At 33.9% G+C, this 15,746-nt stretch overlaps 3 protein-coding genes and 1 pseudogene across 5 annotated transcripts; 2 read left to right on the top strand and 2 right to left on the bottom strand.

Annotated features, from left to right (window-relative positions):
• Positions 1–125: 125 nt before the first annotated feature.
• Positions 126–1,244, top strand: LOC125055579 (annotated as a pseudogene).
• A 100-nt stretch (positions 1,245–1,344) lies between these two features.
• Positions 1,345–2,887, bottom strand: LOC125055443 (Golgi to ER traffic protein 4 homolog). Of its 2 annotated transcripts, none has more exons than XM_047657907.1 (4): positions 2,745–2,887; positions 2,387–2,669; positions 1,801–2,108; positions 1,345–1,703 (listed from the first exon to the last, which is right to left on the bottom strand). In XM_047657907.1, the coding sequence occupies exons 1-4, from the start codon at positions 2,852–2,854 to the stop codon at positions 1,568–1,570; spliced, it is 837 nt and encodes a 278-aa protein (XP_047513863.1). In that variant the 5' UTR covers positions 2,855–2,887; the 3' UTR covers positions 1,345–1,567. The 2 variants fall into 2 exon arrangements, with proteins under 2 accessions (XP_047513863.1, XP_047513864.1); XM_047657908.1 differs by having other exon boundaries at positions 1,572–1,703; positions 1,797–2,108.
• A 1,310-nt stretch (positions 2,888–4,197) lies between these two features.
• LOC125055316 lies at positions 4,198–10,888 on the top strand. 2 transcript variants are annotated; one of them, XM_047657738.1, is made up of 6 exons: positions 4,208–4,380; positions 4,445–4,638; positions 9,534–9,703; positions 9,882–9,941; positions 10,543–10,622; positions 10,819–10,888. In XM_047657738.1, exons 1-6 carry the CDS (start codon positions 4,257–4,259, stop codon positions 10,872–10,874), a joined length of 684 nt encoding a protein of 227 aa, XP_047513694.1. In that variant the 5' UTR covers positions 4,208–4,256; the 3' UTR covers positions 10,875–10,888. The 2 variants fall into 2 exon arrangements, with proteins under 2 accessions (XP_047513695.1, XP_047513694.1); XM_047657739.1 differs by lacking the exon at positions 9,882–9,941 and having other exon boundaries at positions 4,198–4,380.
• Positions 10,511–14,308, bottom strand: LOC125055315 (prostaglandin F2-alpha receptor-like). Its single transcript, XM_047657737.1, has 5 exons — positions 13,885–14,308; positions 13,165–13,341; positions 11,718–11,901; positions 11,289–11,461; positions 10,511–11,161 (listed from the first exon to the last, which is right to left on the bottom strand). Exons 1-5 carry the CDS (start codon positions 14,095–14,097, stop codon positions 11,033–11,035), a joined length of 876 nt encoding a protein of 291 aa, XP_047513693.1. The 5' UTR covers positions 14,098–14,308; the 3' UTR covers positions 10,511–11,032.
• Between the last annotated feature and the right edge of the window lie 1,438 nt (positions 14,309–15,746).

Here is a 15,746-nt window from a genome sequence, read left to right as displayed (position 1 = left end):
TATGAAATACCGTAGCGTATTATAATCATTTAGCCTAACTATAGTCTCCATCGCCCTAATGAGGTCGGGGTTGGCCCACCAAACTTTATCTCTTTGCTATTTGAATTAGTTATTTATGTTCAAGTATGTTAGTAATTTTTTTTTTTAAATTTTATAGGAGGCAAACGGGCAGGAGGCTCACCTGATGTTAAGTGATACCGCCGCCCATGGACACTCACAATTTCACCGGCCTTTCAAGAATTGGTACGCTCTTTTCTTGAAGGACCCTAAGTCGAATTGGTTCGGAAATACTTCAGTGGGCAGCTGGTTTCACATAGTGGTGGTGCGCGGCAAAAACTGCCTTAGAAAACGCTCAGTTGTGGAACGTCGGACGTAGAATTGTATATATAAAGTACTTGCAGTCAACCAGTCTTTGTTTAGTATTATATAAAGTTTAATTGTCACCAACTCTTATTAGTGCATTCTATTAAAAAAATCAATTGTGTTTTACTATATTTTATTTATACAACTACGGGAGGGCTTTAACTTTCATCATGCTAGAATTGACGTTGTTATGATGTTTAAATTGCTCCCACAAGATAGACCAGAAAATTTACCTCCTACATGTCATAAAAACTTGGGAGTGGGTGGTCTAGTGGTAAATAACAAAAATGAAATACTGGTTGTAATGGAGAAACATTGAACATTCACATTGGAAATTACCTGGGGGATATGTGGAGAGAGGTATAAGATGGCTTTTTATGCAACCATAAAACCAAGGAATTATTAGAAATATTATAATCTAATGTTATGTTTTTGTAGATTAAGACATAAAAGATGCTGCAATAAGAGAAGGAGGAAACTGATGTTGATACCATTTTTGAATCTATGGTCACCTTAAGACACACACATAATGCTATGTTTGGCAATTCAGACATTTATGTTATCATTTTGTTAAAAGCTATCTCAGATATAATCACTAAATCAGAATTAGAAATCAAAGCTTGTAAGTGGATTAATGTTGATGAGTTTTTAAACCATCCTGAGGTCATTGATTTTAACAAATTCATTGTGAGACAAGCATTAGATTTAAAGACAAGAAAGATTAAATTTGAACTTCTTAAAAAAACATTGAAACTAAAAATGTTTGTGAGAGACATTACTTGCCTTACAATTGAAGATGTTTAACATGCAGATATTTTAAATCACAACTCATGGTTAGTGGGTCACCTATCATTCCAAAATAACTATTGTTTATGGTTGGTATTTAAATTATTAAATACATTAAGATACACAGATTGGTTGATTGGCAGTTTCCTTTCCTGAAAATATATTTTGGAATCTGTATAAGTAAAAAATGGTTAATGAGCTCAAAAACTAATTAAATGGTTCTTTATTTGTAAGATGTAGGTACCTATACAAAAAATAATTACAATAATTATATACACAAAAACAGACTATCCAAAGACAAAGTTTAATCTAAGTCAGGGACTTGGGATTTTTTGCCAAAATGCTGCCATCTTCTTAATAACTGTCAATAACCTCAAGCATTGACTTTATAATTCCACCTAACATTGAATTAGGGTAATTAACTACAGTTCCCTGGGGCAGAAATTCCAAACCAGACATGGGCAATTGTGTCCAAGTACCCCGAGTAGTGAGGGTCACGCTTTAGAAATTTATCATAGCTTTTACGTAGCATTAAAAATTTCATAGCATTTTTTCTGAAATGAAAAATACAATTTTCAATTGTTTTGACTTACTTTCATATTGATTTAATATTTAAAAAATTACAAAATATGTAAGAAAAATGTAACTTACTGATCAATAACTTTAAGAAGCAAGTATAAAAAATTTAGTAATGGATATTGAAATGGTGGAACTCTCTCATTTAAATTTGGGTGAGACCTTGTATATTCCTTGAAAGCCTCATGAGCCATTTCCTTATTTTTCAAACAAAGAATTTGTAGCATTGCCTGAGCTATAAACATAGCTATTTCTGACTTATTTCCTTTAGTTGTATGTAATTCTATCAATTTGGTAGCAAAAGCAACACCATCATTTGAATGTAAGAAATGCCTATAAGCAGATGTTAACTTCTTTTCTTGCCAATACACTTCTGCAATTCTCTGAAAATTTCCTTATAACATGATTTAAGAAAACATTGATATGTGTCATACATTAAAAATGGATGGAGAATGAGATTGTACAAAAAAGATAAATTGATGGTACATAATATAGTTTATGGGCTTGGACTAGAGATGCTGTTGGCCAATAACTATCAAAAGAAATCCACCATATGTATGTATTACATTCTCATGAAAGTTGAGTATATTATACATATACCAGTATCATATTAATTTGTGTATCCATGTATACAATATCAAATTTAAAAGAAAATGTATACCTTATGGAGTAAAGGATGGCCTCTCGTATTTTTATCCATTGACCACTTTAATGCAGTTATCAAAAAGGTTTCCCTCTCCACAACATTTGGTTTTATCTTAGAAAAGAGTTGAGCAATTTTTTCAATCCATTCTTCACATGGTTGTGTGTGCGATTTTATGAGTACATCAAGAAGAAGTATCGCCAAACCTGTACCACTACCTTGTTGATCACATTCTAACAATATGTTTGCACCGCTTTGTAATAATTGTAGCAAATCACCATACTTCTTTTGATTAAGGTATCTACAAATTAGGAACATCAGTTAAGTAAGTAAATTCCATCATTAACAAATCTATTTAAGTTAACTATGTAGGTACCTAAAATAAAGAGTTCTGTACATTTGAAGTGCTTCATAGTATTGACCCGCATTTACGGCTGCTTCAAGTTTTTCCAAGACTCTAGCGACACCTCTTTCTCCGCGGGCCATTGTTTATATATTCTTGAAAACTTAGTTGTTAAGATGACTTCTTCAAATTAACATTGAATTTTACAATAAGCAACGAGGAAGGAAATTAGTTTACTTCGGTCAGCGGTCATTAACAATTAGCAAACTGAGAAATTTGTAGGAGGTTCGTCTTACAGTCATAAGTCATAACATATAGTCAGTTCAGTGTTGTAAATTTTCATTGTCAGAGGAACTTAAGTTTAACAGTTGTCATAGGTTTGTAAACTATCAGCTATCTGCCGTCATACCATAGACATAAAATAAAAAGCTAATTTAAGTGAGACTATAAATGTATAGAAAAACATTCAAGAAAGCCGAACTAAGCAACCTCTTTATGTCTTAACTAGGGATGTGAAAAAATAATCGATTATTAAAAAAATCGAAAATCGATTTTTTACACGATTTTTATAATTAAAATAATCGATTATTTATATAATTGAAAATCAAGCATAGTCGATTTTTCATCTGCCACCTCCCGATATTATGTCTGGTCTTTTATAACCCGGACCTCGAACTATTAGGGATGTTCGATATACTTACATCGATGTTTACAATGCGATAGGTACATTGAATCCGATTCTTTGAAGATATATTGATATACTCGATGCATTGATGTTTTTTTGTAAAACATCGAAAGGATGATAAAACCAGTTAATTTTACAAAAACTCAAGTTTGAATGGAGTAAAATAAAAGTAAAATAAATTTATTCAGCATCACAAGATTACATACAATTAAAAAGACAACAAAAATACTGCAATGTGCTACTGAAAAGGCATATACTCAGCATTTATCAAATTTCACCTAAAATCTATCAAAACGAGATTAATAAAAAATCGATTTTTTTTTTATGCAGAATGTCACATCCCTAGACTCTTTACTGTCTCTTTAGTTCTAATTGCACTCTTTTAACTAAAATAAATTTTTGTCTCTTTCTGTCAAAATATGTTTATGCTGTGCTTAAAATAAACAGACTTGTACTTAAGTTAAAACGGTGCAATAATACTGATTTATTTTTAATGAATGAGTTCTAGTGGCGTAAAAGCCCCATTGATTACTTTCATGACTAAAAGCATTTGTGTAATATCTACCACCTACCACAATAATTAGTAGTTACTACCAACATATGTATATATACATTCTACATACCCATATAGGTATAATTTAAAATTAACAGCTAATTATTGTATAAAACAGTAATGTTATCACTATTGCTATTACGAATAATTAAAATTTTATTATCCGTGTAATTATACAATAAAATATAAGTTTTACCTAACATTATTATGTTTCCTATTGTAAGTTTTATATAAAATTAGGTTTTTAACAACCTGAAAATATTATTAATTAGTTTTAAAATATCTCCAGAAATGGGTAGGAGCTTTCATGCTGGTATTGGTCCAGGGGAGCGTGGATATACGCAAAACAGGCTGGCTAGACCGATTGGTGGAATATCACAGACATCACTTTATCCAAGATTTACAGAAAATACCAGATGTCCAGCTAAAGGGTAAGATAGCCACCATAGATATAAAAAGGAAACTACGTTAGGATTTAAATCGCCGTATTTTCAGCCAAAGTCGCCAACGCCCCACCTGGCTATTTAGATTCTGAGGATTGGGATTATTCGTCTGTACTACGTCTGCTATCGCTCATCAGACAAAGCGAAGGGCTGGGTCCTGTGAGACGTGTGTTACGACATGCTTTACAGGCTACACGACGCATGAGCATTAAGGAGAGTTTGAAGTTGTTTCCCAGTTTGCAGAAGGTACTAGCATTTTTAATCTTATATTATGTCTTTTATATTATCAGTCTTAGTCAAGATTCAAAGATTCAAAGCCTTTATTTTTTAACTAATACAAGAGAACAAAATATAGATGTATATAAAAGAAAAAAGTTTAACAAGCACAGCTGTCCTCTTGTATAGCTTGCCTTTGTGGCACAAAGGCCTCCTCCCACTGTTTCCATTCCTTCCTATCCCTGGCAAGTCTTTGCCACAGAGGACCAGTGGCTTTTTTAAAGTCATCAGCCCACCGGGCACATGGTCTTCCTCTCTTTCGCTTGGTGTTGTAGCGAGGTGTCCATTGGGTGACTTTTTTCGACCATTTTGCTCTCTGGCCTCTGAGCAGGTGTCCTGTCCATCTCCATTTAAGCCTTTTGGCTCTGGTCATTCCATCTTCCCAGTTGGTGATCCTTCGGAGATCTACAGCTCTTTTCCTATCATTCCGTGTGTAACCTAGTATGCTCCTTTCCATACTTCTCTGGCAAGTCACAAGCTTTTGACTTGTGACTTGCTTAGTGGTCCAAGTTTCGCAGCCGTACGTTAGGATAGGTAAGATACAGGTGTTGAAGATGCTCCTTTTGATCCTAAGTGGGTACTCTTTATTCTTTAGGATGTGTTTTAATGACCAGAATCTTTTCCAGGCATTTGAGGTTCTTCTCTCTATTTCCTGATGGGCTTGTTCTGTCATGGAGATGAGTTGTCCCAAGTATATGTAGGTTGTCCATATTCTAGGTTTTCGTTCTCTAGGATAATAGTATCTGCTGTTCTGTTTGTCATGGCTTTTGTTTTTGATTTGTTCATTGTTAAACCCACTTCTTTGCTTTTGGTTGCCAGTTCTTCGATCATAGTTTGTAGTGTTCCCGGGTTGTCAGTTATGAGCACAATGTCATCTGCAAATCTCAAATGGTTGATCCTTTCTCCATCTATGTTTATACCGCAATCTTCCCAGTGTAGGTTTCTGAAGACTTCTTCCAACACACTAGTAAAGAGCTTAGGCGAAAGAGGGTCTCCCTGTCTGACTCCTTTTTTGAGTGGGAATGATTCTCCCAGCATCTCCAGCTTCACCCTGGCCGAGCACTGGCTGTAGACATTTCCGATGAGTCTAATGTATTTCCCTTCAATGCCTTGGTTTTTTAGCGCTCTCCAAATGCATGGGTGCTCCAAAAAGTCGAAAGCTTTGCTGTAGTCGACAAAAGCCAGATACAGGGGATATCCATATTCCTGGCACTTTTCGACAATTTGCTTCAAGGTGTGCATGTGGTCTATTGTGGAGAATCCAGACCGAAATCCGGCTTGCTCGATAGGTTGTTGTTCGTCAAGTTGTTTGGTGATGCGGTTGAGAATGATTTTTGCAAAGACTTTATACACGTTGGACATAAGACTGATAGGACGATAGTTGCTAAGGTCTTCTTTGTCTCCTTTCTTGTGGATTAGGATTATTGTGCTTTGTGTCCATTGTGTAGGTATGTATTCAGTATCCAATATTTCATTGAATAGATTTGTTAATGTTGTTAGTGTGTCCGGAAGTGCAATTTTGATTGTCTCATTTGTTATGTTGTCGGGGCCAGGGGATTTTTCATTTTTCTGTGTCAGGATTGCATATTCGACTTCCCTTTCTAAAACAGGTGGGATAGGTTCTTCGTGTTCTGGGTCAGGGTTGGCATATGTTTCGGAATTGTTGTTACATGAGTACAGTTCTTTAAAGAAGGATGTTGCAGTATCTAGTATTGTTTTTCTATTTGTAACTAAGTTTTTGTCCTGTTTTTTGAGTCTTGGTATCCATTGTTTAGGTGGTTGTAGTTCTTTTAGGGCTTTTCTTATTCCTCCTGTTTTAGTAATATGATTTATTATGCAGTCCATTGTTTTTTTTGCTTTATCCTTTTTTATACTCTTGTTAATTTCTTTGCTGATCCTTGTTATTTCTTTTAATATGTCTTTATCCTTTTTGTTCTTGAATAATTCTTTTCTTTCCGAAATTAGTTGTTTGGTCTGTGTGCTTAATATTTCCTTCGTCTGTTGTTTTGGTTTTTTAGCTTGATACATTCTGTTTATTTCTTTATTGTATCTTTCCTGCATTGCGTTCGGGGATTCTAGCAGATGGTTTGCGTCTAATTTGGTAGTAAGGGTGTATTCCTCAGAAGGTAGCACTTGTTTGTAGCGTTGCCTAGATTTAACCTGGTTTTTGGAGTGTAAGGTTGCTCTGACCATTCGGTGGTTGGTGTAGAAGTTGAACTGGTTGATTACCTTTACGTCTTTGAAAGCTTTGGGTTGATTGCTTGTTATGAAATCGATTTCGTTATGGTAGCTACCGTCTGGTGACTTCCAGGTCCATTTTTTGCTAGGTTTTTTCTTAAAGAATGTGTTGAGGATAGCCAGGTTGTTTTCGTGACTCAGATTTACTAGTCGTTCTCCGTTATTATTTCTCTTTCCTATGGTGTATTCGCCGATGATATTTTCTTCTCCTGATCTTTGCTTGCCAATTTTCCCATTGAAGTCTCCCATAATTATTAAGTTTTTTTCTGTTACATCTATTGCTTTGGATAGTTGATGATAGAATGAGTCTTTTGTGGCTTCTTCTGCTTGTTCTGTTGGTGCATACACTTGTATCAAGGTCCAGTGTTCTCTGTAGCCTGTTATCTTTATTTTTAGGATTGCTATTCTTTCTGAGATGCCTGTGAATTCTAGTATGCTGTTCTTGAGTTCCTTTCTGACCATGAAGCCTACTCCGTAGTGTCCTTTTGTCTCTCCAATAGAATATAGAATGTAGTCGTCATGTTCAGTGATTTCTGTTCCTAGTCTTCTGACTTCGCTAAGGCCTAGAATGTTCCATTTAATGTTCTTGAGCGCCTCTTCCAGTTCCATAAGTCGATCGCATGTTCTTAGTGTTAGTACGTTGAGCGTGCCGATATAAATATTGGTGTTTATTTGACTTCGTTGCTTAGACTTTGGTAGGTTGGGCTTTGGTGGGTTTGGATTTGGTAGGTTGCTGGAGTCAGCTGGAGGGCTGCGGTCGCGCTTCCCCACGGAGACCGCTGTCCGGCTTGGGGAAAGGTATATTTTGTTGGTTGTTTGTATTTGTTCTTTGGTTTTATTTTTGTTTTGATTCCGGGGACAGCTGTGTACTAATTGTTATTGGTTAGATGTTTCTGAAATAGAATTTGTTCTGTGGCGTATCATTTTTTCAAATGCATTGGTTACAATCATTTTCTTTGGCTCCGTCTGCCTTGTACCTTCATAGCAGTCAGATTGCGTTGGTGTTTTAGATGGTGAGCGCTTCCTTTTCTCAGTTGCCTTGGTTGAGTTTGTTTCCTTTATTATGAGCCGATCATATCGGATGAGAGCCAGATTTCCTTTCTTTCTTTCTTCTTGTTGTAGGGACTTTAATTCTTTTCTCTTCTGCAGTACTTCTTTGGGGTAGTCTTCAGACACGTATATGTTTGCAGGGAATCTTTTGTTGTTTTTTAAGATTTCTATTTTTCTCCATGCTAGAGTAAACTTTATGAGAATAGGCCTGCGTTTCTGGTCGACTTTAGAGCCAAGTCTACGAGCTTCACTTATTTCCCATTTATCAAAGTTGTCCAACTCGCAATCTTTCCCCACCTCGTTAAGGACCTTCAGGACCAGTTGTAGGAGTTCTGCATTATTGCTTTCGTTTTCCTCTACTCCGTGGAGTATTAAATTATTTTTTCTGACTTCTCTCTCCAGATTTTGCACCTTATTCTTCATAATTGCCACGTCGTTTTTAAGTATTTTATTCTCTTCTACCAACGGTTTCAGTTTTTCTTCTATTGTCGACGCCATACTTTGGGTAAGGCTTTTGGTGAGGGCAGTTGTTTGCTCACGAAATTCGTCCCTAGTATCCTTTTTGTTTTTATTCAGCTTTTCGTCAATTTCCATTATTTTTTCTAGTAGACGTGCCAGCTGTTTCTCCATGGCTGTGAGTTAGCGTTAGTACGTGTGTGTAAAATCGATTTTTAGTTGGCAACACTAAGTTAGCAGCACTGGTTGGTAGTTGGTATCACCGGTTGAAGTTTTTTATTTTGCACCCTGGTATGCTTATTTTCGCATTTACGAAAACAATCTTGCGGGCACTGCCCTCTATTGACAATTAGTTAGATTAGTTACTTTATATTATTATTAAATATATTTCCGTAATTGCACAACAATAAATGCTCTCTTTAAAAATGTCTCAGTAAGAATTGCACTGCAATAAATGCTCTTCACAGTAATGTCCGTTTCAGTACTTATACTTTATATTTAAGCAACTCACAATAACGGTCGTTGATCCAAAATAAACACGTATTAGACAGAAAAAACTGTCAATCTGGGATCTCAGTTCACTTACACAAAGTTTTTTTTTTTTTAGTTCACAATTTATAGTCACCAACACAAAATCAGTTTTGAAAAGTCGAACTATTTGTATATATTCCGTACTCCACAAAGCACCTATCACTTCCAGAGATGGACAATTCACTAATATTGCCTTATTATTGCTATTTATGATATATTTCTACTTTTAACTATATTTAATTAATTATGTTATGACTACCCGCACCGGATCAGTCTTAGTACCTACCTTAAATTCTAAAGACGTATTATGAGTTATAATATAGCCTCTGTTGAACGTTAAGTATTTTAAGTACCTACGTTAATAACCTTTTGTTCTTTCTAAACTAACATACACGTTTTATAAAATAAAACAGAATTCACTCTCACATCTCGTTTTGTATCTTTCTAATTCATTTGTGTAAAAAAAAATTGCAAAAATATAAAAGTCAGACAAATATAAAAATTTAAATGTGTCTAGACCTGTCTAATCTGCGTAGACCTGTTTAATCAATAAACAGTTATATTTGTTTCAAGATATTGAGATTTTTCAGGAAATACCAAACGATTTGTATTACGACATCGAAGAAACTGTCGAATATTACGACGATGTGAAAACACCGAAATATAGCGAAAATAAAACATTGGAAAATGCAATTATTGTTGTAAGCAACCCAGTGGAAGCCAGGCTGCCAAGTGCTATGATAAGTGTTCATTTACTCAAGTATGTATTTTTTTTTACTATTTTTTTTAAACTTTTATCACTTATCACATTGTTCGTAGAATAACATAATTGTATTCAAGAACAAAGTGAAGTCGCCTGTAATTTAAACCCAAATAATTAATTCGTTATCTATTTTCGTGGTCCATACATTGTTTTGTTGTACCTTTGTTTTTTTTAGAGAAATCCTAGAAAACCGAGCGAAAGCAGCAAGATATATGCCTAAAACAAAAATGACATTGTAAGTAGCGTATTTAATGTAAGTAATTTGGATAAAGCAGTGTTGTTAGTGGCTTCAGCGTACGACTCTCATCCCTGAGGTCGAAGGTTCGATCCTCGGCTGTGTACCAATTGACTTTCTTTCTGTGTGCGCATATGTGTGTCAGGCACAGGAGGCTAATTAGCTATTTGCCTATTTGATTGACAAATAATCATTAATTTGGCTATTGTATTAATTTTTTTTAAAGGCTTTGTTTATTAAATGCATTGAACTCTATGGCCGTGACTTTGATTAACGAAATGATGATTGGGATATAAGTAAAAATTAATAGCGGTGCCGATGCAGATTTTAATAATGACGCCTTTAGTTGCAACCACAGCACAGATAAGTAGAAACTTTACAATCGTACCTTCTTAATAAGCCAGGACCTACGCACAACGGACCAAATCTAAGGGCGGAAACTGAATCAGACATACAGATAATCGTATATCTTTAGCTATCACCGTTAGTATCTGCCTAAAAGGGCAGTCTCATCAAATGAATATGTTTATATTTCATAAGGGCAATGTGTGTTGAAAGGAAACTAGGAATTTGAATTTAATATATATTTTTTTATCAACAGCATATGGAAAGCGAAGAACAATACAAGGCTATCTTCTAGCGCACCTCAGGATGCCACTACTCTGGGAGACAGCGCGAGCGGTAGGTTTATTCTATAGTACAGACACAAAAATCATCAAGATGTTAAATGAATCCATGTTAAACTGTCACTTATTCGGTATATAGTGATACATATTTATGAAACATTAAAAAAACAGACCATCGAACCGTATACGAAAACTGTTTCCATATATTTTGTCTCAGGCCCATAAATATAATTCCACTCATTCCATTTCAGTGACCGGGATCCATGGATCAGGCAATTCGTCTGTTGATACCACTACTGTTGAGTAGTGGAATTTTGGTTTTAAAAAAGGTTTTTAAATAAATAATATGATCTATATTTAAATATTATTCCAATTCCTATGAAGCAACTTCATGCTAAACATAATACAAATCTATTCTAAAGCGAAATTTTATTGATTTATATTTAATAACATATTGTTTATATCTCATTTCAGCATAAACATTTGAATAATAGGACTTAATATAAAATTTAATAGAATTAACAGATTGGCGATTTTTTTGAAATTCCATAAACTCTTTATATCTTCAAGTGCCAGGTCCAGGGCATCTGTGATCTGTGAAAATAAGTATTTTTATAAGTAAAATAGTTGCATAATCGTTGCTTAAAGAGTACCTCCAATTTATGTTGTGTTGAGATATTTAACCAGGTATAAAGGAAATTACTTGCATTAAACAACTTACCAAATGCGGTAACCAACATATAATAAATATCATGGATATGGCCACAATAAGTTTGCTGAACACCACCTCCTGTTTCTCAGCCGATTTCATACTTTTCTTATTTAGGGTATATTTAGATAATGTTGTAACTACACCTATGTTACATAACACTAGGGTTATGCATATTGAAAAACCTGAAAATAACAATTAAAGTATCAAGTTGGAACTCTCATTGGGAGGATACATTTAGTTTAAACTCGACTTAAAAAAGTAATGATTTGTGAGTGGCTTTTCACGTATGTAGGTACACGAGCAATTTTAAATGAATGACATTAGGCGCGTTATTTAAAAGCGCGCAATAGGCTAACAAAATTTATTATTTCACTTATCTTCTTTGTTCTCACTCTTTAAATAAGTTATATCAATATTTTGTATTGATAAAAAACTTACCAAAAATTACAAATGCTATACCATACGCGTAGTCTAAATCATTTGTAGCACCGTTGAAACTTATACAAGTCTCCTTTTCTGCGTTGTAGTATGCGCCTAGACCCATTAAAGGGGCTAAAGTGAATAAAGAAGCCAGCAAAAGTATTGCACATAGCCGTTTTCGGATCGTAGATGTTGTAATTCGCTGAAAAAAGGACATAAGTTATGACTTTATATGAATAGACCCACTCAGGTTTCGCTTGGACAACCTTGGACCTAACAATTATATACTTACCTAATGGTCTAAGATCCCGCTATACAACGACCTTCACCGAGATGCTTATTTAATGAAACTTATTTTATATATAATTTAATATGTCAATAAATATAATCCATATGGGTTGCCTAGCAAATTTCAGTCCAGAGTATTTTTAATTAATTTAAAAAAAAATATTATTTTAAACATTTCACCGGTATGATTATTAGATAAATTCTATACCAATCGAAAGTATGAAGCCCATAGAATATGCAAAAGTTAGGTTGTTTTTAATCAATTAATTATTTATGTGTATATTTTTTATGTGACACTAAAGTATATATACATCTTTAGTATAAAAGAAGGTTATAGTGATACATATATAATACTACCCTGATTAAAAATATTGATTGAAAAAAGTTCAAAAAATTTACTACATGCTAATTATAAAAAAAAAAATTTTTTTAAATATTAATTAAACATACTCTGGACTGGCAACCCATATGGATTATATTTATTGACATATTAAATTAAATATAAAATAAGTTTCATTAAATAAGCATCTCGGTGAAGGTCGTTGTATAGCGGGATCTTATACTATAAACCTTCCTCATGAATCATCATAATATATTGGTGTACATAATCAATTTAGTATTTTACCGTAGTTTTTGAGTTGATCGCGAACAAATAAACTGACAGACTGCAGGCAGAGGACTTGTTTATATTTAATACAATAATTAGACATAATATACAGTCGCTGACCCTTTTATGGGCCTTATTAAGCCTTCAAAGTATCAAGTATCAAGGTTTTTTTTTCTAGATCGCAATCATATATCTCTCATCGTTAGGGCAGCGATTGTATTGCGTTTTCGTTTGTCAATTTTTTCAACAAACCAACAAAAATAACCAACCAGTTATTATCCAGAGATTTGTACACAAACTTTACCTCTTTATAATATAATTATGAGATATGAGAGTTTTGGGAGTCGCTGCCCTATCCTGCTGGCACGCTATGCTCGGGAGCATACCGAGATAGTCAGTCTGTCCATTAAGTCGTGTCATAACCGTGCTTAGACCGTGTTTATATGAGACCGACCTACTTTATATGAGTTTATAAGTCAAGTCCTTCATACGTTCGTATTCACAATGGTGGTGATAAATATCATTTTCGCCTTAAATATCATATATATCCATAAGTGGGCATATACTTACGTGGGAATAAAAAATCGGGTTTCTTATCGCGAAAAAGCGGTCTATCGCTATGACAACGTCAGTGCAACCTCCATTTATGCCAAACATACGACTGACAACGTATAATGCGCAGTAATATCGACTTTTAGATGCTGTAGGGCTTAATTGATACAATAATTGTGCACAAAGCAGAGCAATCTGTAAACAACAACGAAAAAAATCTTTTTAATTAACAGGCAAACGGGCAGGAGGCTCATCTCATATTAAGTGATAAAGCAGAGGGCTCTTTTTTTGAAGGACCCTAAATTGAATTGGTTCGGAAATACTTCAGTGGGTAGCTGGTTCCACATTGTGGTAGTGCTAAAACTGCATTAAAAATCGCTCAGTTGTAGAAAACACACAAATACATAATTATATACATAATCAAGCGTTAGATTAATTTACGCCTAAATTAATAAAACCAAAAATAATTTAAGTTTTAGATTGAAGCTACGGTGAACTAATAAAAAAATCATCCACAGGAACTCAGTGGCATTCAGAGATGGCTTTGAGCCAAGTGTGACTGTATGTCGAATCCAGATTTTTTTTATTGCGAGAGTCGACTAAGTAGACCGCTACTGACATAAACGTATATAACAGCTTTATTAAAAAAACTTTCTTCGTTAGTTAATAAAAACGGTAATATGTATAAAGATTGTTTTAGGATGGATTGTTAGATATATAAATTCAAAAATAACTTACCAAAGCAGCTGCATTATTCAGAGTCAATATTGTGAGAAGTAATTTTTGTTTTGCACTTTTCACTTTATTACCAAATAGTATAAAAACAAATGCTACTAAGTTTACTAGAATACCAAATGCCGATCCTATATCAACTATAATTGATATATAATACATTAATGAACTATTATTCGTTAGATGAATATGTGACGTCCCATTATTCAAATATGCCATGTTGTCCTGAAAATAGTTAGAAAACAAACAAAATCTAGCAAAATATAATATAAGAATTTAAAGTTACGAGCGTGTTGTCGGTTAAGATTTTCACCACTATAATGAATGGCAAAATAAGTAATTCAGATGTATACTGTTGGAGTATAAATATGATTTTGATTTATCAATTACATTATTCCGTTTGACCCTTTGTTTAGTAATGAAAGTATTTTGGTGTAATGCGTCAGAACGGGGAAAATAAAACAGTTTAAACGTCATTGTGGGTTTTCCATTGTTCTACCACGCACGATAAAATCAATATAGAATAAGGAATAGCTATTGAATATTACGAATAAAGAGATTCATATAATATAGTAACAGTAACCCGCGATTTCGTCCGCTTGGAATATTGACTTTTAATTCTTTAAGCTTATAAATTTGCAAATAAAACGCATACATACATTAAAATACATAAATTAAATAGCTATTTACGGTATTTTACTGCATATATTTAATTAAAATTTTATACACGATGTTTTTAAGTTTTCCCATATTTTTTCAAGATTTTGTGGGATCACTCGTGAGCATGTCTACAGCCTTGGGAATTTTTGTTCTTCTAAATGAACACCTACTTAAGCGTATGTCCTTGAGCTTCATTTATTAGCTTTCAGGGGAAACACTCTTAAACTGAAGTGAAAAACATTTTCTCATCTCATGATTATAGCATTAATTATAATGTTCCAGATGTGTTGAGTACCTTTCAGAATAGGACTGGAACATCATCTTTCACGGCGTACTCCTTATAAAGAGCTAAGAAACTCTATAAGGGATATTGTTGAATACCTATGAGTGTCTATAACATTACCTACTTATAGGTATACACGACAACATCCCCCTCCACTGACATTATTTGTTTCTTTATACGGTTAACTATCGAATTAGTCTGCGCCAAAATTGGCCTATCACACAGCCAATCCTGTTGAACCATCTTTATTTGAAGATCAGGATAGATATTATTTTCAAGGTTTTCTGTTTTATCAACAGAAATCTCAGTGTAATCATATCGTTACTGTCTGTTGGCATGTAATTTTTAAAAGAGGGGCTGCATGTTGCCCTTTATGAGAATAGTTGAGAAGTTCTTCTCGCATTTTTAAAGTGAGATAAAACTTTTTTATTTGTACCCATAATACATATCAAACAGGCATTTTTTTTATTTGTGGGGTACTTCTTCAAAAAATAAGCGGGAGGGTTTGTCTAAAGTCACTATCACTAGCCAAAAGTACCACTATCCCTCTTATCTCATTTTATGACATCATAGGTCAACCCAAACAAACAGATACATTCTTTCGAGCTCACATAGTAGTTTTAGAACTGAATGTGTTGGAATTTGTAAAGTGATATCTATTTCAACTCCTTGAATATTTAAACAATAACTAACTATTTAAATTTGAAAAAATGTTGGCTGATCATCTATAGTAAAGAGCCAATTCTATGTTAGATCTGTCCTTGGATTGTAAACGTAGTAGAAAATCCAGCCCTAACAGCATCATTATCTACTCCGAACGACGACATTCAACGACAAGACGACAAACAATAATTATATTTCCTTATTCTATTTAAAAAAGCCGCAATTTATAGTAATAAACTAATAGTCGTACAAAAAAAGAATT

The sequence above is a fragment of the Pieris napi genome, chromosome 13, assembly GCF_905475465.1.
Source record: "Pieris napi chromosome 13, ilPieNapi1.2, whole genome shotgun sequence".
NCBI lineage: Eukaryota > Metazoa > Arthropoda > Insecta > Lepidoptera > Pieridae > Pieris > Pieris napi.
The sequence above is the reverse complement of the archived record's forward strand: the minus strand, read 5'-3'. Positions and strand labels throughout refer to the sequence as shown.

Coding starts and splice junctions, on each gene's coding strand:
- LOC125055443 (XM_047657907.1), bottom strand. CDS start 2,854: ATGGCCCGCGGAGAAAGAGGTGTCGCTAGAGTCTTGGAAAAACTTGAA. Junction 2,670..2,744: donor TACAGAACTCTTTATTTTAG/GTACCTACATAG, acceptor CCTAATTTGTAG/ATACCTTAATCAAAAGAAGT. Junction 1,704..1,800: donor CTTCTTAAAGTTATTGATCA/GTAAGTTACATT, acceptor TTTTCATTTCAG/AAAAAATGCTATGAAATTTT.
- LOC125055315 (XM_047657737.1), bottom strand. CDS start 14,097: ATGGCATATTTGAATAATGGGACGTCACATATTCATCTAACGAATAAT. Junction 13,342..13,884: donor TGAATAATGCAGCTGCTTTG/GTAAGTTATTTT, acceptor TGTTGTTTACAG/ATTGCTCTGCTTTGTGCACA. Junction 11,462..11,717: donor TATAGCATTTGTAATTTTTG/GTAAGTTTTTTA, acceptor TGTTATTTTCAG/GTTTTTCAATATGCATAACC.
- LOC125055316 (XM_047657738.1), top strand. CDS start 4,257: ATGCTGGTATTGGTCCAGGGGAGCGTGGATATACGCAAAACAGGCTGG. Junction 9,704..9,881: donor ATAAGTGTTCATTTACTCAA/GTATGTATTTTT, acceptor TGTTTTTTTTAG/AGAAATCCTAGAAAACCGAG. Junction 9,942..10,542: donor CCTAAAACAAAAATGACATT/GTAAGTAGCGTA, acceptor TTTTATCAACAG/CATATGGAAAGCGAAGAACA.